Below are 22,252 nucleotides of genomic sequence, written 5' to 3'. Positions count from 1 at the left end.
AGTAAAGCATCCTGAGACCATTCATGTGTGGGGTTGCTTCTCAGCCAAGGGAGTGAGCTCACTCACAATTTTGCCTAAGAACACAGCCATGAATAAAGAATGGTATTAAAACATCCTCCAAGAGCAACTTCGCTCAACCATCCAAGAACAGTTTGGTGATGAACAATGCCTTTTCCAGCATGATGGGGCACTTTGCCAGAAGGCAAAAAAAAGTGATAACTAAGTGGCTCGGGGAACAAAACATTTAAATTTTGGGTGCATGGCCAGGAAACTCCCCAGACCTTAATCCAATTGAGAACTTGTGGTCAATCCACAAGAGGCGGGTGGACAAACAAAAACCCACAAATTCTGACAAACTCCAAGCATTGATTAGGCAAGAATGGGCCGGCCAGCAGTCAGTATGTGGCCCAAAAGTTGATTGACAGCATGCCAGGGCGAATTGCAGAGGTCTTGAAAAAGAAGGGTCAAGACTGCAAATATTGACTCTGTGCATAAACAATGTAATTCCACCTTGAAAAAGACTTCAGTAAGAAGTTGAAACGCGTAGGTGCTTGCCCTCAGTCAGCATACCTCTGTAAGGAGCCCGACTGCACACTTTCTTCACGCCTCAGGAACATCCCATCTTACCAGCCTGGCTACTCCTTTCACACGGAACATCGAGCGGCTCTTAATCAGCTCCCCAGCAAGTGGATAGAACTTGACTTGCCAGCCACCGTGACCACAGCTCTCACTACATCACCGCGACTTTGGAGATTACAAGCAGAGGCGAGAACGGGACTGCCTTAACGACTGGTTGCACAAGAGTCACCACATTACATACAAGCTCCCTCCGGCAGTCTCACCTGCCAAAACTCCCCGCTGGTCGGGTTGAGTTACAATCTGGCTCAAGGGGCACTTACATTATTTAAAAGGCTGTGACTTGATATGGAATTTATAAAGAGAACTTTCTTTCATTATTGTAAAAGAACACTGACTGTGTGTCTTATCATTTGGATACAAGTAACAATTCTCTAGTTTACAGTGACCTTTGGGCTTCTTTTTTCATTTATTATTGATTTGTGCATAATGTTTGTTATGTGGTAATGTTGATTTTTTTAGCATAAATTGATTATTTTTATATATACACCTCACTGATTTTATAACACTTTCTCTCTCTATGGTTGCCATTTTATAATTGTCAATAAAAGCCTTTGACACTTATGAAATGCTTGTAATTTTACTTCAGTATACCATAGTAACATCTGACAAAAAGGTCTAAACACACTGAATCAGCAAACTTTGTGAAAACCAATACTTGTGCCATTCTCAAAACTTTTGGCCATGGCTATATCTTAGTATGGCATTATTACATTTATACCTGTTATTTTGGTTTAGATAATTCCACAGTAACAGTAAAACAATGTGAAAATCTAACTATATAAAACAATTTTGTTTGTCGTGCTCGACAAATATACGTACCACAAACGTATCATATGAGAATTTGTGCCGGCGGTGGATGTGTTCCATGAAATTCGCACTTCGGTAGCCAGGGTCTCCCCATGGCATGGAGGCGCAGATAGGACAAACCTATTATAAAAATTAAAAACACTGTATGAGTAGCAGTAGATAAGAAGGGCAATAGTATAATGTAAGAACAGAGAAAACTTCTTACCACAGGTGTGGTGTCTGTGAAATGATACTTTTTACAATGGTCCACTAACCCTTCCTGGTCCAGGTTCTGTTCACGACAATATGGACAAACAAAGGTGAACCGGTTTGGGACATCTCTGGATCAAAAATAGGCAGAGACAAAATATTCAGGCACATAAATAACAGCACTGCTCCAAAATTATTTTCTTGTTTTTCATAAGACTGCTAATATCTGGTGTGAAGTTACAATACTTTATATAGCTGAATTGAGTTGTTATAGTATTCTGTACTCTATCGCATAGAACCGGATATATTTTCTTATATAAAATGAACCTGTCTAAACAAATTAAAGAATTTAGATTAAAACTAGAAATTGTAGTTTTAGTAGGTATGCATTTGGTGTGCCCGAGATACCAACTTTATTTAGGCAACAAAAATAAAAATCATTATTTAGGGTTTTATTTGACCAAAAGCTACATTAAAGGTCCTTCTGCTAGGAATAGCTCACTTCAAAATAATCACCTTCCGGAATAATATACTGTATGTACAAAAAACACAGAACTCTTATCAGATTAATATTGAATTTTTCCCCAAAATAAGTTTGAATTAACAACAACATTAGCTGTTCTCGCTTTCACTCACGAAGCTTACAGTATTTATATGTTTTGTGAAGTTTTTTGTTCAAAATGTGCTTCCACGTTAAAGAATTCACATATCCCTGAGGGAGTTTGTTTCCAAACAATATACACTGGACGATCCAGTTATGCTCCCCATGGAAGAGTCTACACCACGGTTCCAGTTGTCTATTGGACATTTACGGTAAGAACCTGGGTTAACCACTGTCTTATTTACAGTATTATGCATTGTGTCAAGTTTTTTATTTTTTTATTAAGGCTAAGTCCTGTAAAGTTTAATTGGAATCCTGAGAGAAGACTACACCATAAGCTTTGCAAATTCTATTATTAAGCAGGCACAATACCTCAAATTTCACCAATCATTGCGTATTGATACTATAAGCACCTTCCTGTTTATTTTTATTGAAGATTTCAAAGAATACACTCAACCAAAATAAAAACATACAATAATTATGGCAGATAAGAAGAAGGACTTAAGACTATGTGTAAACCAAATTGATAAATCATCCAATATGAAGAAACAAAGAATAGAGTGATATACATAACAAGGATATACAAACTCCCCAAAAAGACAAAAAACATTTCTAACAAGTACCCAAAAGGCGCCATTCGGGTTTAAGTGGCATGAAGCCAAAATAAATGCGGGACATAAATAACACACACCAAAATAATGGTCAGTTGACAGAAGTATCTCACCACTACATAACTGTTGTAAAATGACAACATAAGACGGAATAAGTGAAAAAGAAAAATTAAAAAATGTGCCAAAATGTCGAATGTAAACACACCCAAATTAAAGCCCCTTCCCCATAATCCCCCAACCTGTATGACCTAACCCCAACCAAGGTATACTTGGAACCCCTAACACCCGTCCCACCATTAACTACACTAAACTATTTAAAAGCCCCAACCCCCCAGACCCAAACAGAGGATAATAAAACAACATAAAATGACAAAGGCTGAAATGACCCTAAAGGTAGGCTAGAGTAGATCCAGCTCTCCTGCAACATATAAAAATGGAGTACCTTCCATAAGAAATTGTTAATATTTTACAAGTCTGCATATAGTACACAGGATAAAAAACTAATTAACATCAATAAGAAAAATATGAGATATGGTAAGAACTTACCCTTGTTATCTCTATTTCTACAAAGTCCATAGGGTTCCACAGGATACCTTGGGGTATAGGTGCACCAAAGAGTTAAGCTTTCAGCCTCCCAGGATGCACTAGGTCCCCCTCCTATACCCCGCCCCCGAGCCAAGGCACCTCAGTTAGTTACCAAGCCATAGGCCGGAGGAGGAGAAGGAAGAGAGAGAACAAAGATCTGGACACATACAAGAATCACATTCTCACCAGAGGGAGACGGAAAACCGGTGACCAGAGCAAAGCCCATCTGCAGCACAGGTGCGACAGGGCGGGAGTCCTGTGGAACCCTATGGACTTCGTAGAAATAGAGATAACAAGGGTAAGTTCTTACCATATCTCATATTTTCTACTTCAGGGTCCATAGGGTATCCACAGGATACCTTGGGGATGTCCCAAAGCAGTATCCTTTAAGGGTGGGGACGCTCCTGTGCAGAAAGGAGAATCCGCCGCCCGAAGGAAGCATCCTGAGAGGCGAAGGTGTCAAACCTGTAATACCTCACGAAGGTATGGACAGAGGACCATGTAGCAGCCTTGCAGATCTGGACTGCAGAGGCACCACGTCGAGCTGCCCACGAAGGACCCACAGACCTAGTGGAATGAGCCTTCAGAGAAGGAGGAACCGGTAGGCCTTCATGAAGATAAACTTCAGAAATAGCCATACGGATCCAGGCTGCCAAAGTTTGCTTTGAAGCAGGCCAACCCTTTTACGGAAGCCATAGAGGACAAACAAAGCGTCCGACTTCCTAAACGAAGAAGTGCGGTCAACATAAGTCCTTAAGGCCCGCACAACATCCAAAGAGGCCTCACCCACGGAAAGACCCGGTGAGTTAAAGGCCGGAACAACGATTTCCTCGTTAACATGAAACTGGGAAACAACTTTGGGAAGAAACTCGGGCCGAGTGCGGAGTACTGCCCTGTTCCCATGAAAAACCAAGAAAGAGCCCCTAACTCAGAAACACGTCTGGCCGAAGCAATAGCCAGAAGGAAAACAGTCTTAGCTGTTAGCCATTTAAGATCCACTGAGCCCAGTGGTTCAAACGGCGGTCCTTGGAGAGCCCTCAGGACCACAGCCAAATCCCAAGGCGCCACAGGTGGAACAAAGGGCGGCTGAATGCGGACAACACCTTGCATAAAGGTGCGCACATCCGGGATTGTAGCAATCCTACGGTGAAACCAGACAGACAGGGCCGAAACCTGTACCTTCAAAGAAGCAAGGCGAAGCCCATGATCTAGTCCCGCTTGTAGGAAGGCGAGTATCCGAGACAGACGAAACTCCCGCGGTGCATAACCTCTCGGTCGACACCACTGGAAGAACGTATGCCACACGCGATGGTATATCCTCGCGGAAGACGGTTTCCGAGCTCGCAACATGGTACGCACCACAGAGCTGGAAAACCCCCGGGACCTCAGCATGGCCATCTCAACAGCCACGCCGTCAAAGACAGCCGAGTCAGGTCCGGGTGACGACAAGGACCCTGAGACAGGAGGTCCGGTCGTAGCGGCAACCGCAGAGGACTGTCCACGGACAGACCCTGAAGGTCTGAGAACCAGTGCCGTCTGGGCCACGCGGGAGCTATCAACAGGAGCGTCCCTCCTTCCTGTTTGAATTTCCGGATTACCCGTGGAAGAAGGGAGACCGGAGGGAACAGGTATGCGAACCGGAACGTCCACCGGACGGACAGAGCATCCACCAGAGACGCCCCTTCGTCTCTTGTGAGAGACCTGTACACCGGCAACTTGTTGTTGTGTCGGGACGCCATGAGGTCGATCTCTGGAAGACCCCATCTGTCCACCAGTAGTTGAAAAACGTCCGGGTGCAGGGACCATTCCCCCGGATGAACGTCCTGGCGACTTAGAAAGTCCGCCTCCCAATTGAGCACTCCCGGGATGAAGACCGCTGATATGGCCGGAAGATTGCGCTCCGCCCAAACCAGGATCCGAGACACCTCTACGAGAGCCGCCCGGCTTCGGGTTCCTCCTTGCCTGTTTATGTAGGCCACGGTGGTAGCGTTGTCCGACTGGACCTGTACCGGGTGACCCTGGAGAAACCGATGTGCCTGCTGGAGAGCATTGAAGACCGCACGGAGTTCCAAGATATTGATTGGAAGCTCTGCTTCTGTCGGCGTCCACCTGCCCTGGAACAGATGTGGACCCGAAACTGCTCCCCAGCCCCGAAGACTGGCGTCCGTTGTCAACAGGACCCAATTTGGAACCCAGAACAGACGTCCCTCGCTGAGGTGGGTCGTCTGTAACCACCAAGCAAGGGACAGGCGAACCTCCGGGGTGAACACAATCGTCTGGGACTTCAGAGACTGAGGCAGCCCGTTCCACTTGGACAGGATCAGGTGCTGCAGAGGTCTGGAGTGAAACTGGGCATATTCCACCATGTCGAACACCGACACCATGGAGCCCAGTAACCGAGTGTAGAGACACCCGGCGGCTGTGCAGACAACTGCGCACCCTTGACTGTAAAGCAGAGATCTTTTCCTCCGTCACGAAGATCTTTTGCTGTCCCGGAGTCCAATAAGGCTCCAAGATGCAGAATCCTCCGAGACGGGATTAGAGTGGACTTCTGCCAGTTGATTAGTCAGCCGTGCCGTTGCAGCAGGGCAATGGTCAGGTCCAAGTGGCGTAACAGGAGCTCTGGAGATCCCGCCACCAATAACAGGTCGTCCAAGTACGGCAACATGCGGACTCCCTGCAGCCGCAGAGAAGCCGCCATGACCGCCATCACCTTGGTGAAAACACGTGGTGCTGTCGCCAGGCCAAAAGGTAACGCCCGAAACTGGAAGTGGTCGCTGCGGATTGCAAACCTGAGGAACTGTTGATGGCGCAAAAGAATAGGGACATGCAGGTAAGCGTCCTGTATGTCCAATGACACCATGTAGTCCCCAGGTTCCAGTGCCAGAATGATGGACCGTAGGGTCTCCATCCGAAACTTCGGTACCCGCAAAGACTTGTTGAGTGCTTTGAGGTTGAGAATCGGACGATACGACCCATTGGGTTTCTGTAAAAAAATAGATTTGAATAGAAACCCTGGCCCCTCTGGGAGAATGGAACAGGCACTATAACTCCAGCCTGGAGCATAGTGTGCAATACCTTCCGCAGCTCCGTAGCCTTGTTCCGGTCTGATGGTAGACCCGTGGTGAAGAATCGAGCCGGGGGTCTGTGCCGGAAGGAGAGGGCGTACCCGTGGGAGACCACCTCCAGAACCCAAGTGTCTGTCGTAGTGACCGACCAACACTGGGCGAACTGCAGCAGGCGGCCTCCCACCCTGGGATCCCCCAAAGGGAGGCCCGGACCGTCAGGCCGCAGGCTTGTCATCTGGCTTGGGGGCCGGACATCTGGTACTCTATGCCTGCTTCCGGGGCTTGACCGATTTCCTAGGGCCAGTCTGCCGAGGAAACGACTGTGGTTTGGGCCTGTCCTGGGCCCTAGATGACCGAAAGGACAATGGTCCAGAACCAGAAGGAGCAGCAGCCGACGGGAGACAAGCCGATTTGGCTGCCGCCAGCGTGGCCACAATCTTATCCAGATCCGGACCGAAGAGAACTTCTCCGGTAAACGGCAATGCTTCCAGACCCTTCTTGGAATCTGCGTCCGCCTTCCAGGATCGCAGCCACAAGGTGCGACGAGCAGCTACCGCTGCTGAAGAAATTCTAGACACCAGAGTACTAATGTCTAGAGCCGCCTCGTTGATGTAAGTGGCCGAATCACGGAGATTGCCAATCAACTCCGCCTGTTCGGCCGGACAGTCGGAATCAAAAGAAGCCTCTAATGAATCCGCCCAGCGCTCCATCGCTCTGGCAACCCAGCAAATGGCCATAGCCGGCCATGCTGCCCCCCCTGCAAGGGAATAAGCGGACTTCAGGCAGATTTCCACCTTGCAGTCCGTAGCATCCTTAAGGGAGGACATGGATGGCATCGGCAATGTGGCACTACGGACAAGACGGGTCACGTAAGAATCCACCTGTGGAGGGGATTCCCACTTAGCAAAATAATTATCCGCGAATGGATAAGCCACCGCCAGGCGTCGCTGCGGCTGGTATCTTTTGCCAGGCTGTTTCCACGCCTCCTCTAAATGGTCCACCAACTGACCCGAAAGAGGAAAGACTGTGGCATCGCCCTTCACATCTTTGAAAAAGGCATACTTAGATTTAGCCGCTGGGGGAACTTCGTCCTCAATCACCAAGGCTGTGCGGACCGCCCGAATAAGTCCAGGAATATATACTTTGGACTTAGCATCAGCGTCCTTAGTATGGAGAGGTTCCTGATCGTAAGGATCCAGAATCTCCCCATCATCAGACGTCCCTTCGTCATCCTCATAAGGAGCGGACAGAGACGCCACCGGCCGTTTATGAGGCCGCATCACAGACTCCCCTTGCAACACATCCGACAAGTGCTGTACAGAACTCGTCAGGGAGTTAACCCACGCTGGCTCCTGAGAGACCGGGAGCGGGGAAATAGGGAGACTGTGGGGTACCACCAATTGTCGTGGGAAACCCTGCATGGGTGACGACACCACAGACTGCTGGGACAAACCCATCGGAGTAAACGCGGGCTGCGGAGTTAACTGGCCCACTAAAGCTGTTAGCGCCTGAGCGAAACAAGCCCAGGGCGGCTCCTGTACCGGTGCTGTAACCGTAAGAGGCCGCGCCATGGACAAACACTGCCGGCAAAGGCCCTCCGCGCTACCCTCCCCCTCCGCTAACGGTACTTTACACGTGGTACACTGTAGCCGGAGGGGAAAATCACTTTCAGACATGATGGCACCACGTATGTGACCCCTCTCACCAATTATATATTAAATAGGCGAGAGACCACCCTGCAGCACCGTACCGCAAGGGCTTAGCAGAAAGAACAGGGACAGTAATAAAGCTGACAGACTTGAGAAGAAAAGTTACAGGCAGCAGCGCTAGCACAGTCACATACAATGCAAAGAAAAATAAATTCCTGCACTAACAGCGCTGATCACTCAACTACACAGACACAGGGCCTGGTAGGACACAGCGCTGCATACACAGACCTGACCACAGCGGAGGAGAGGTATGCGGGGGGACCCAGACCACGATGCTTCCAATGCAGGCTTCCAGCAGCGTTCACCATGCTTCTGAAAAGATGGCCGCCGAGGAGCAGAGAGAAGGCTGGCCTGGGGGAGGAGCGCTGACACAGGGCCAGTCAGCACAGTGCAGAGAGGGCTGTGTGCAGCGGGGGAGGCGCCGGCTGTGAGACAGGGAAGGCGCGCTCCCCTGGCATGCATTTAACCCCTGGGACGCTGCAGCGCTACCGCTCTGCTGCGGTCCGCTGTCCCAGGGGGTAGTGGAAGCGCAGGTTGGTCGCCTGGCTCCACGCTGCAGCCAGTCCCCAGGGAGCCCCCTGCCTGGGGACTTAGGACCATGTGATCAGCGGGGACCCACCGCGGGACCCCGCTGCTTACCTCTGTCCCCCTTGAATCCGGCCATGGTCCGGAACATCTGGGGTCACCGCTAGCTGTGACCCCAGATGCCCACCAGCATCCCCGGATCAGTACCGGCGTTCTGGTACCGGCGGGGTGTAGGGAAGACAGCATGGACGTCAGGACTGACTGTCCATGCTGTTCATCCAGATGTGCAGCCACAGCTGCATAAAGAAAAAGCTTCAGGGGCTCTTCTAGCCCCCACTCCAACAGGTGCACCCGACTCCGGCCGGGCACCAAACTAAACTGAGGTGCCTTGGCTCGGGGGCGGGGTATAGGAGGGGGACCTAGTGCATCCTGGGAGGCTGAAAGCTTAACTCTTTGGTGCACCTATACCCCAAGGTATCCTGTGGATACCCTATGGACCCTGAAGTAGAAAATAAAAATGGAGATAGAAAAGGCATGTTATGCAGCGGGGCATAATAATGTGCTTCAAAATGCTAGTCAAGCTAGGTCTCAACCCCTTGAAAGGATGGAATTAAAGTAACAGTTCCACTCCAGCTCACTCAGAAATAAACAGAACACCCAGCATGCTTAAATGACAAATGCCGTAACCTCAGCACACCTAATAGGAGTAGAGAACAAATCTTTAGGAGGAATGCAGCAATGTTGGAACACTCAAGAATGAAACAACAAAGAACCTCAGGACTGATCACATCCCCTGGAAAGAATAAATCCAGGATGAAATCGCAGAAGCTGTGAGGACTGCAGATTCAAAAAATCGGAAATATAGCGCTCAACCCTTTCACAGTACTTCCCAGGAGTGAAACAGGGAGAAAGGATATCCAGCTGCATATCATGCAACTTATTGAGAAGCCTCTGAGTAGAAGCATTAACAGCCAGTAGTGTACCTTCCATAGATGTACCCTGACGTCATCTGTTACTGTCCAACGTCATTCCCTACTATCCACGCGGATATAGAGGGGGAAGCGCGGCAAGCAAGCGAGCCCACGAGGGGACAAGTTTCTACTTTTGGTGGCCTTTATGGGCATGGAACTGTCCATGTTTGGGAATAAGTGCCCCACAGCAGGAAATCCAGCACAGTAGGGAAATCAGAACACCAGCTGTAAAGAAGCCCAGCGTCAAGATGGCGGCGGCCAGCACACCACCAAAACTCAACAAACCTACAAAAGGAGACAGGTGGTTATGAGACAGCAAGCAGCAGATGAGCGAAAACCAGCAAGAAAGCCAAAAGGGGCAACATCAGGGACACAGTCCTGGATACACTACTCACTGTGCTGCGTTCATAGCTGAGACACTGAGGCAGGATACCAGGGAAAGAAAAACGAAAGAAGCAACTGGCAGCAAGCAGGTCAGCCGAGCCACCGGAGCACTAGTAAGCCACCAACCGGACACAAAGCAGGGAAGCAGCCACCGGAGCCAGCATCACCACATCACAGGACCAGGACACGGAGATCACCGAACAGCAGTTAAGCAGGCACTGGATATGAAGCTCACCAAAGTATCTCAGGGAATGCAGGAAAAAGTACCCCACCACTATACCCAGGGTGGAATGAGTACTGCCTTTTAAACAGGAAAAAAAGTGGGAAAGCTGGCAGACACGTCCTACACAATGCTACTCCAGGCCACACCCCATATTCCTGTGCTGTGGTATATATCTATATATAGACAGACATGTACGTTAAGTTTTGATCATTTGTAGGTCAGCATATATTTAGCATACCCAGTATATAATACAGTTTCTGGTCATATAATACAGTTGAACGTTCAGTTACTAGTGGTATGGGACACTTACCTAGTGTGTTTTGACTCCTTTGTAACAGACTTAATGCCTTCCATGACGTAGCTCTCATATTTAGAACAGTTTGCTGAGTGGGCACGCATGTTTGAAAGGGCCATCTGTGAATTCAAATATATATGTTATTTACAAGATAAGTGTACAAGAGAAAAAAAATACACTGTTGTACTTAATGGAAATCCCCTTGTGTTATCAAAGGAAAGGAAGTTACTCCTCACACTGGAAATCCCAGAGCTTTCTCACTGTTACTGTTCTGAACTAAATCAGCCTGGAGGGGAATTTATGCGTAACTGAATGTTAAAGACCAAGAAAAGAAGAAAAGAAAATATCACACTAGGTTCTTAGACAATGCTCAAAACTAAATTATTTGTAAAAGTGCCTGACAGCCTTGAGGAAGAGCTAGATCTCGAAACGCGTTGGAAGTGTAAGGAAGCTGTATGGTGGATTTCTGCACCGATTGCAGTGGCCACGTTTACAGATGCTGGGTCAGGGAATGTCCGAGACCTTGATCCACAAGATTGATATCTATATGCTTCTGAAACAAAGACTTCTGGTATAGTTTGCACTCCTATATCATTTTACATTGAGTTGATTGTTTTGATGGACAGCATTTTATCAATATCTTTTGTGTGTTGAATAAATTTAGTTATACTGTATCACACTATTGGAAGAATATTGTCTCCTTTTTTCTATATATCTTTCACATATATATTGAACATTCCCTGTCCTGAAGGACATGCAGAGGAAGGATTTAAGAGGACCATCGTAGAAAAACCTTTTTAGGAAAGTATTATCTCAATATATAGTATTTATATGACATTATACATTTTTTCTGTTTATTAGATGAATAAGATTTTATGTGTCAAGGTCTCGCCTTAATTATTTTTTGGATTGTTCATTTTGTTTTTTAAGGGGTCAAAAACCATAGGAGGAGAACCGGGCTGCTGAAATTTAGGAGCCCCCAATAGTATCACCCTAATACTTCATATGAAATTCACCTAATGTGTTTGATGTTACCAGGAGACTGTGCCTGTATATAGCAACATTAGCTTTATGATATAGATGACATAGCTATAGCCAGAACACTCTGCGGATGATGTGGAGCTGAACATATGCCTGTTTCCGGAGGGTATCATCTGTGTGTTCTCATTGTACATACTCCATGTATGAAGAACAAATTAATGTGATCTACACTAAACCACCATAGAGGAGTAACTGGGTTCTAACAGGCAAAAGCTCAGCGAGGACATTTTTTTTGTTAGGTTGTACGTAACAAAAATATATGTCGGTTTCTAGAGCACATTTTCTCAAACTCGCTCCTCAGGACCCCAAACAGTGCATATTTTCCTGTGAAAAAATTAGCTCCACCTGTGGATCTTTTAAAATGTGTCAGTTAGTAATGCATACACCTGTGCACCTGCTGCGTGACCTGTGTGGGGTCCTGAGGACCGAGTTTGAGAACCACTGTTCTAGATGTATCTTCTGAACCTAATATAGGGTGGGTGCAAATGGGCAGTGAGGAGTACATATAGGGGCAGTCGCATCACAAGATGCAAAGAACTCTGCCATAGGAGAATATATACGCCTTTTACCAATGCAAGTGATTTTGGAGCACCGCATGCACAATACATTTCCAGCTCTGTATCAAGCCCATTCTCACAACCAGTGAGGAGTGTAAAACACTGATATTAAAGTCTGAACCCAATTTATTTGCATAGAAGAGTATCTCTAACCATGTCCCCATTGCATATCACATGCCTACAAATTGCTTCCCCTGCCATGTTGTATAAGGGTAGGATGAAATACACAAAAAAACACACATATTATAGAAATAATTTCTGCTCATTCTGTTACCAACTCTGCATCAGCCCCACCGCCTCTTTGTCACCTTCAACTTTCTTCTCTGCCCATCCTCCCACACAACCCACAATGTCCCAACGACTTTCAATGATAAAATTGTCACCATGAAAGATTATAACATGTTATGCGTGGTCTCATCCAAATGACACCTTTTTTCCTAGAATCCCCACTCTACCCCCAATTTATTCTGCCCATGTAACATGGAATTTAGGGCCTGATGTGCAGTTGAACCTTGTGTGTTTTCACAACGCACATGCTCTAGAATCAAGCATATACAAGTACACATTCCAAGAAAATCTCCACTTGTGAATGAAGGGGGATAACTGGGCTGTAACAAGGCGTTATCACATATGCAAAGTATGGTAGGGGGCGAAAACAGAATTGTGGGTTATACAGAGTTGGACAGAACTGTATGTTTGCAGGGATATCATTTGCACCAAGGATATGCTGTTGCACATGCTCACTGATCACCACAAGTATCAAAGCGTTCCCGCTAGGCTGTTTTAGCAAGGCGCGGCGCCCTGCCCTCCTTCTGGAGGGCAAAAAGCACCCTGCCCTCCAGGAGGAGGGCAAAAAGCGCCCTGCCCTCACAGCCTGCAGGTGTGCAGTCTTCACCCGCGGGACGCAGTGTCCCGCGGGTGGAAAAATGTGCGGTTACCAGGTCACTGCCGGAGAATAGACGCCGTAAGTGCCAGGCACGCCCCCAAGTATGACGAAAAGGGGACGTGTCTTATAGACACGCCCCCTTTTCATGACCACGCCCCTTAACGGATGCGCGCACGCACCTTCGGCTTGCACACATGGTTGCCCTCTCTAGCTCCGGCGCCCTGCCTGCTGCCGGAGCTAGAGTGAACACTATATCAAACTAAATGGACAGCACAGATGCATACAGGCAAATATACACATCGCATTGAGGACTGGATTTAAAAGAACAATAGTAAGACATGAAAAACAAGGCTGATTTTGTAAGTATTACTATTGCCCTTTTGAATCCAGCCCTTAGAGCGCAGGAAACAAAATTTTAGTAATAACACCTCTTAGCTCCTTGCATGCACTAAGGGAGTAGTTGTGTTGTGTCTGGTACATTGAACTCAGGCCCTGATTCAGAGCCAGACGCTCTGACAGAGCGCTCGCTCAGAATCAGGGCCGTCCTTCATTTGTAGAGCGGTCTCCTGGCCGCTTGTATAGCTGTGGGTGACCACCCACAGCTATAGCGAGCGGCCAGGAAGATGGTCGCGATGGTCAAGACCATCGCGACCATCGGGCTTGCGACGAGACCCTTGTGGTAGGGTCTTGTTGCTGCAAGCCCTGGAGTGCTTTCGGTTCTATCAGAGCCGAGAGCACTCCCACTGACATCACTTGTGATGTCAGTGGGGCCGGCCCCAGACGGTAGACGTTCTCATGGAAACGCCTCCGTCTGGGCGGCCACGCCCCCAGCATGCCCACCAAAGGGGGCGTGCTGTCACTCACCATCGACAGCACGCCCCCTTTGTAGCGAGACCCGGGGCGACGGCTTGCCCATCGCTATCCGGGTCTTGCGCATGCCCGCGACGGAGCCGCCTCCGTTGTGCGCATTGGACTAACATCGACCCGCTTGCGAGCACCCAGCGCTCGCGAGCGGGTCTGAATCAGGCCCTCAGTTTCAGACCCTGACCCTAATGGGTAGATTTACTAGAGCTCCTAAAAATGAAAAGTGGTGATGTTACGCATAGCAACCAGATTCTATAATTTCTATATTGCATCCCAGAAAATGATAAACAGAATCTGACTGGTTGCTATGGGCAACACCACCACTTAATTTTTTAGAAGCTTTAGTAAATCTGCCCCTTAGCTTCTGCACAAATCTCATCGTCTCACCCCACAATCTTCAAACCTGACAATAGTATAACCTCAACCAAATGCATGTTCACTTTTCCTCAAACTGTCTCTGGGCCTGATTCAGACCTGGTCGCAAGTGCTGAGCGCTGGCAACCGGGTCGATGGTGGCCCAGAGCACATGCGCATGACGGAGCCGGCTCCGTCGTGCGCATGTGCGAGACCCGGATAGCGACTGGCAATTCGTCGCTCCGGGTCTCGCACCAAAGGGGGCGTGCTGTCGATGTTGAGTGACAGCACGCCCCCTTTGGTTGACGGGCCGGGGGGGTGGCTGCCCAGACGGAGGCGTTCCCATGAGAACGTCTACCGTTTGGGGGCGGCCCCACTGACATCACAAGTGATGTCAGTGGGACAGCTTTCGGCTCTGTTTGAGCCGAAAGCTCTCTGGGGCCTGCGGCCATGAGACCCTACCACAAGGGTCTCGTCGCAAGCCCGATGGTCTTGACCATCGTGACCATCATCCTGGCCGCTCGCATTAGCTGTGGGTGGCAACTCCATTAAAAAAAAAAAAAAAGAAAGACGCCCTGATTCAGGGCCTCTGTCCACTGACACAATCTCATCCTATCGAGCAGCTTATGTTCAACTGTCTACCATGCTTTCCCAGCTCTGCAATTGGGCTTAGTCTATAAACATTCCCTCACAAAATTGATCAATAACCCTCTTCGTTACCCACGACCACTACATTGGTGTCGCGATTCACTCCACCCTCTGCATTACACTTCACATCTGGACACATTTGCCAGCCTGCTGCTTTCCACCTTCAAATATGCTGCTAGAATACGTACCTTTCTTACATACTGTAGGGCGGTATTCAATTAGTATTGCATCTGCAAAAAAGTTCCTTCATCGCGTGTTTTGGATACGTAAACTTAAAGTGCGCGTCCCCGCTTATCGCCCTATTCAATTACTAACCAGACGAAAACGGCAAGCGGTGATTGTAAAACAGGTGAACAGTACTGTCAGAATAGGGGAAATCAGTCTAAACCCCCCAATAAGATGCACTAACTTTGGGGATCAATGTAGAAGTGTTCCAATAGCCCTAATAAAACTATTTGGGGAACTGAAGTTGTTTTAAATCCTTGTTATTCGCGTCCTTGTAAATGTGGTGAAGAATTGCATTAAGCAGTAGTTTCTGGTGAAAAAAGTAGTCTGGTCAAATTTGGGGTACTTGAAAATGGGTGCTAGCATCTTTTAAGATTCTCTAAAGTGAATTTTAGAAAAACGTGAAAAACGCACTTGCTGTTTGCACCTGCAATCCTAAAAACACCTGACCCATCCATGCAGACCCCCAAGAAGTCTATTTCGATCATTTTTGTGCTTGTTCCCCCACTTTTTGCTTTTTTGCCCCCAAAATGAGAGTACTTTTTTGGGGTGTTCTTAGCGTTGTTCCCTGTTATTTTTGACACAGTGGTCCTTTGGCGGGCTGTTCCAGGGGTTCTGAGTGGTTTCCCCACTCACCAAAATAAAAATGTAGCACTTTCTCCTGCTCTTCTTAGGCAAATCTTTTTCGCCTGTTACATTACATAGACTTTCCGCGTAGGCGAAAAGTCTGCTAGAATTGAATTTGGAGATATTTTCCGCCCACGCGAAAAGCCGAGATTGGCAAAACTTTTCCGCAGATAACGGCTTTTCACTTCTAATTGAATACGGCCCATAGTTGCAACCAGAATTCTTGGCTATTCTCTTCTCATTATTCACATAAGAATGGGCAATAGGGCTTCCATAGTAACAACACTGTTATAGAAATTTATGGTCAACTTATTACGCACATCACTGTCACTCCAAAACACAAAAAAATAAAAATAAATAAATATAGCACACCCTATGTGCTCACTCATTGATACTGAAGCTCATAGGTAATGGAACAATGAAAACCTTCCTCTGTTTCCTGACCTACCACAATAGATTTTATTAGGTGATAACTTGAGGTTAAGTTTTTGATTTCTGTGTAGGCTCCATTATGTGTAGGAGGGCAAGTGTCTCTCAGGCAAAGGTGGTTTCCCAGAAAAAGGTATGAGGAAACAATAGCTAGTGTTTCAAGGAGTCCATGAGATCAAAGGTCCAAAGTCAACTTTATTTACTACTCCGATAGAGACTAAAAGGACCCATTTATCATTGTATATTTGAGGTCTAATCCCCCGAAAACACATGTTTTTGGGGGGTTAACCTCAAACAAGTTTCCCCTGGATGTATGAAGGAGAGACCACAGCAGGTATCTCAGATACTTGCTGTGATCCCTACATTCCCGCAAGCGGCTGCATCCCCCATAGGTTTCTATGGGGGATGCGACACTGCCAAATTTACCAACATCCGGAATGCAATGCATTCCGGATATTGGCCCCCGCAGCTAACGCCATATGAAGATGGCATTAGCCGCTGTAGTCTATGGGCTACACCACGCATAATTAACCAGTGGAGGGTTCCTCCGGATATAAGAGATCATTATTTTCAATAGATTTATCAGTGTCACTGTGACTTGTGTGTTGTGATGAGCGGTTCAGTTTTGGCACGGATCTTCCCAACAAAGTTCGTATCTCAGAAACATGCAAAACATAATTATTCACGAAGAAAACGCCATTTTTTTCCATGAAAGATGATGTTTTGCCTTGTTCCGACATCCAAACTTGGAGGAAGATCTGTCAAAACTGAACCGTTCATCTCTAGTATAGTGATCGGTTTGTATCTGGTTTGATTTCAGTGAGCATGTGAATAATGATCAGTGTGCATCAGGTGTGTTATATCAGTGTGGCTATGACCTGTGTATAGAGACCAGGTATGTGTGATATCAGTGTGATTAGCATGTATCAGAGGTTATTTCAGTGTGGCCTGTGCATAGTAATCACTGTGTAGCTAGTTTATGACCCGTGTATAGTCAACAGTGCATTACAAGGTATGCAAACTCAGTGTGACCTTAGTGATCAGTGTATATCATGTGTGTGTAATGTCACCACTACCTATTTAAAGTGTCCAGTGTGCATCAGACTTGTGATATCAATGGGACCCCTGTACAGTATATAGCATCTATCAGGTGTGTGATATCAGTGCAGTGATGGGGTAATGTATGTCAATTCGTGTATTTTTTTTTCTTTGTTAAAACAAATTATTTATTGTGATACATATCGTTATAGTGGTGTGGGTTATTTTGTTAATTAACCATACTCCAATGTTGACTACTGCCACCCCACCTATTTGGAACTCCCCATAACGAAATATTTCCACTTCGATTTGTCCTTAATGCCACAGGAAGACTGATCTTCCCCGCTCATCCACCGCAAAGCTCAAAAAATTTAATTCCTTATCCTCCAGTATACGATTAAAATTAATTTCTCACCTGTCAACCTTAACAACACCTTCCCATCTCAACAACACCTTAACAACACCTTCCCATCTCAAACCTCATCTCTGTATACTGTACCTCATAGCCCCTATCATCTTCCTGTGACCTACCCCTTGCCTCCTCACTGATAACGACCTCTCCCATCTATAAGACAGCCTGTGCTGATATTCACCTATGGAAGTCCTACCTCGCCTGATAAGACTCTTCACCACCCTACAGATCTTTAAACTTTTTTTTGAAAGCCAACTTCATAATTAGAGATTTCCATACTCCCGCATATAGTAATCTCATGAGTACACATTCACTGCTGCCCCAATCTCCATTCTGATCCACACTCACTCATCTGATCTCAGCTCTGCTCCTTTTACTGCTAGATAATAAATTCTTACATGCATGACCATACCCTTTACATTCATGTCTGCATTTATTTTGTTATGTCCCTGTTCCATGTATGTTCTGTCTTCACCTCTGTCCAGAGATGTATAGCACTATGCAGAATAAATACAATAACAAGTATCCACTGTTCAGGGGGACATACACTAACCGTACCGCATGCTTTTTCCAACATGGGAGGATGTTACAAAAATGGACAAATCTTTTCAAATGAATCATGACTACAACTTTCACATTTGTTATTATTACACATTATATATTTTTGCGCTAGATCAACTGTGTTATGGAATTCACCATTAATGTGAGTTCCATAATGTTCAATGTTAGATCCTGAGATTTGAGTTGTCTCAGAAACGGCGGTGTAGGCTGCATGTCACCAACAGGAGATCAGCAGCGCACACAGCCAATCACTACTGGACTGTAAAATAACAGGGAGAGCTCTATGTACTGTGCTGCTCATGTACACAGCAGCAGACAATGCAATGAAAGCCTCTATGATAGAGAGACAACAGAGCAAGGGCAGTGTTCCTTCTCTTACCGGTGAATTACATCCTTTACAGGCAGCTCGGAAATCCTTCATCTGCTTCTCCAGTTCAGATGCCTTTCTATCGGGACATAGAACAGAGCGACACACAGCGCATGTAGGGTTCTTCTGCTTCATACACTGGTGTAGACATGGAGAACAAAATCTACAAAGCAGAAGAAATTAGCTGGACTGTGAACATGTGTATTATCATGTTTTACTTATAAAGCATGAGGGACATACAATGACCATGTAGATTGTAAGCTCTCACAAGTAGGGCTCTCCTTCCTCTTGTAGTCTTGCTTGCCCCAATCTTGTCCACTTTTATGCATCCTTACCCCTCACCTCCTGCATGTCCCCTAGATTACCTATTACTACATCTTATATACTGTGTGTTGTGTTTTTGTGCCCGACTTTAGGTTGTCTCATGCTCCAGAATGTCTGTTTTTGTTTTGTCTACCTGGTCTTATCTAATCCTTGTTCAATTACTCTTCTTCACATTGTATGGCACAGCAGAATTATGTGATGCCTTAGAAATAAAAGACGATAATATTAATATGAATAATGATGATGCAGGTAGGACAGTAACTCAATCAACTCCAGTAAATGGTCGTAAACCAAATTAGTCAAAGGGCACCTCTAAAAAGTGGTTTTAAAAAGAGGGTTTGAGGTAACCAAACAAACAAAACCATGCATATCTACTATGCCTATAGGGTGGACGGACAAACATCGATCTAGAGAAAGGGCTTACAATACTAATTTGACTGTATACACTGCTATCAAACCATTATTTTCACACACAAAAAAACAACATAACTCCCACTAAGTATAAGCCACATCCTGGCAGTCCCACTTCTGGTTATAGCACATCCTGTTGATGTTCAGCAAACTTTGGCTGGGTTCATCACACAGATAGGGGCTAATCAAAAGTAAGTTTCCTGATCAGTGAAAAGTCAGTGTAATGGTTAGCGTTACTGCCTCACAGCACTGAGGTCATGGGTTCGATTCCCACTACGGCCCTAACTGTGCGGAGTGGGTTTGCGTGGGTTTCCTCCCACACTCCAAAATATATACTGGTAGGTTAATTGGCTCCCCGCAAAAAATTTACCATAGTGTGTATGTGCGTGTACATGTCATAGGGAATATAGATTGTAAACTCCACTGGGGCAGGGACTGATGTGAATGGTAAGATATTCTCTGTAAAGTGCTGCGGAATATGTGTGCGCTATATAAATAACTGCAAATATTAGTGCAGACCCATACAGGTTCATAGTAAATATATGCAGAGAGTGCCCTTGCACTTCCTTTTCAGTCAGCATGTTAGCTAGTCTTCAACGATGTCATTATTGCACATTACTGCCCTTGTGATATAATTGAAGATTATACTACAGGTGTGGTCTGTACAACTAGAATAGTAACTGATGACATCAGGGTCTGTTTGGTGAAGGGTATCTAGATGCTACCACTTTATTAGATATTATTATCCAACTGATATATTACTCTAGTCATCAATGTATGATAAGAATTGATAACTAGAGTAATAATGTTTTTGTTATTGTGGCGTGCTGGTTACCAACATGTGTGTATCTATAGCTATATAATATATACTTACAGGCTAATGAGCACAAAATTGAAATAGCAAACATTAGTTAACTCTCCAAAGTGCAGATGTAATAGTCACACATATTTAAAGTTTGATAAACAAATGTCAGTACCAGATACCACTCCCTTTGTACAGCCACTGACAAGTGCAAGGTGCTATTTACACATACAGCAAATATATATTATTCAATTATGTCAAAAACTTTTTTTTATTAATTATTAATCAAAAATAACAGCAGTCTCTGCTCCCAAGAATACAAATAAGTCCTAGTTACTTGATCCCCAGTCAGGTTTCTCAGTTCCTGGAACTAGAATGTGAAAGCTGTAAGCAAAAGTGAAAGCTGCTATAATCTTATGGCTCCTTTCAATTTCACTTATCATATTCACCAAGGACGGATAAGAACAGCCACAAATAAAAGATGACATACAGGAGAAACTCAAAACTGAATGAAAGAGAGGCCATTTTGCTCAGTTTTGTCAAACATATTCTGTGTCACACACACACACACATTGTGGTTAACAATAGACCCCAACTTTTGATAAAGTCATTATGACCTACAGTGCACAGTGTGTGAGAGGCAGGGGAATTAAATGGGTACTCCAGCAAGTGTATTGTAGAAGCTGATTATTAAGGATTGCTGCCCTAAGATATGACAACATATAAAACAAGGGCTATGGGGGCGATTCAAGCTATTCAATTAATTCCAGCCATCACCTGCAGCCTCCAGCTCATTTCTACATTATTGTAACACTATCTTTTTATTGCCTGCTGATACATTTTTATATTATTGTATCATAATCTGATTAGTTATATTGTTTTGATTTAAGAGTAAGCATAATATGCAGCCCTTTGAAGGATAGAGGGACAACTGTTGTGGTCTCTGAATTTGGTTACATATGACGGATCTGATGGTAGGACAGTGTGTACAAAACTGAAATGGGTGCTTATTACAGCATGCTATCCACAGACATATATAGACACACTGAGGATTTAATATAGACACACTGAGGATTTAGCACAGGACCACTAGAGACAAGACGTGTACAGAGTGGAGGGGAGTACAGCACAGTGTGGGCACATGCAGGACATGTATACAGGGAGTAGGAGAGTGCAGCAGTGGCAGGAGATACATGGCAAGTGTACAGAGTGGAGGAGAGTACAGCACAGTGTGGAGGGTGTCCGAGGTTTCTCACACTCACATATGCCCGCAGGCCACCTGGAAAGGATCCTGGAAGATCTCTAGGCAGATTGGACACATGAACCTGTCCATGGAGTCGCTATCCCGAGATCCTCCAAAGCTGCTCTTGGGCCTTCGCTGCTCCCCCGCCATCATCTTCCAGTCCCAGTCACTTCCGCAAACACCCGGTGACGTCACTCCGCTGTACCGGCCGCGCCACCACGTGACCCTATCCCACCTGACAACCCGCCGCGGGGTCATCACAATCACACATGCACACTCCTGGCACAGTATTATTACTACTACAGTATAGTGTGACCGTGACAGGAAAATTACATATACAGTAGCCGTAGTGCTGTATGTGACCCGTTGTAGGCAAAGGACCTGCGTGGTGTGTGCAAGTGTGCAGCTCTGACCTATCTGTCTCTGATACTCTTTATGACTCCATTCACCTGACCTAATACAATATGCAGCTGAGTTTTACACTTATGCTCTTTCCGGGGATCACTTAAAAGATAAAATATCAGCTCTCATCCTAACCCACATAATGCTCTTTCCTCCCTATCTTTCCCTTATCTGTGTCACGCCTGTCTGCCCCTCCCCTTTAGAATGTAAACTCTTATGAGCAGGGACCTCTTCCCTCATGTGCTTCTCCCTACACTTTCTTCTATTCCTTACTCCTCATAAGGGCACTTAACACGTGACTGCCAACTCCCTGCTGCTTATTGTGAGTGCTTTAATCACTATTTCAGCAATGTACAGGGGTTCTGAGGAGGAGGCGGGTACTAATTACCCGGGTCCAGGCTTGTTGGAGGGGCCCGGATCCGGCACCACTCCCCCCCCCCCCCCCCCCTCTTAC

General features: G+C 46.1%; 1 protein-coding gene across 1 annotated transcript in view; it reads right to left on the bottom strand.

The window, feature by feature from the left end:
- RNF114 (ring finger protein 114) overlaps nucleotides 1-21,829 on the bottom strand; it is a 29,244-nt gene extending 7,415 nt beyond the window's left edge. The window contains exons 1-5 of the mRNA XM_088472135.1: nucleotides 21,416-21,829; nucleotides 18,629-18,779; nucleotides 10,623-10,726; nucleotides 1,652-1,766; nucleotides 1,459-1,566 (exon numbers count right to left, since the gene is read on the bottom strand). Coding sequence (XP_088328261.1) covers nucleotides 1,459-1,566; nucleotides 1,652-1,766; nucleotides 10,623-10,726; nucleotides 18,629-18,779; nucleotides 21,416-21,654 — 717 coding nt within the window. The 5' untranslated portion in view covers nucleotides 21,655-21,829. The remainder of the gene's footprint in view (nucleotides 1-1,458; nucleotides 1,567-1,651; nucleotides 1,767-10,622; nucleotides 10,727-18,628; nucleotides 18,780-21,415) is intronic.
- Nucleotides 21,830-22,252: the final 423 nt, after the last annotated feature.

The sequence above is a fragment of the Taudactylus pleione genome, unplaced genomic scaffold, assembly GCF_031769625.1.
Source record: "Taudactylus pleione unplaced genomic scaffold, aTauple2 ptg000121l, whole genome shotgun sequence".
NCBI classification, from domain to species: domain Eukaryota; kingdom Metazoa; phylum Chordata; class Amphibia; order Anura; family Myobatrachidae; genus Taudactylus; species Taudactylus pleione.
This window is presented reverse-complemented; position numbering and strand designations above follow the sequence as displayed.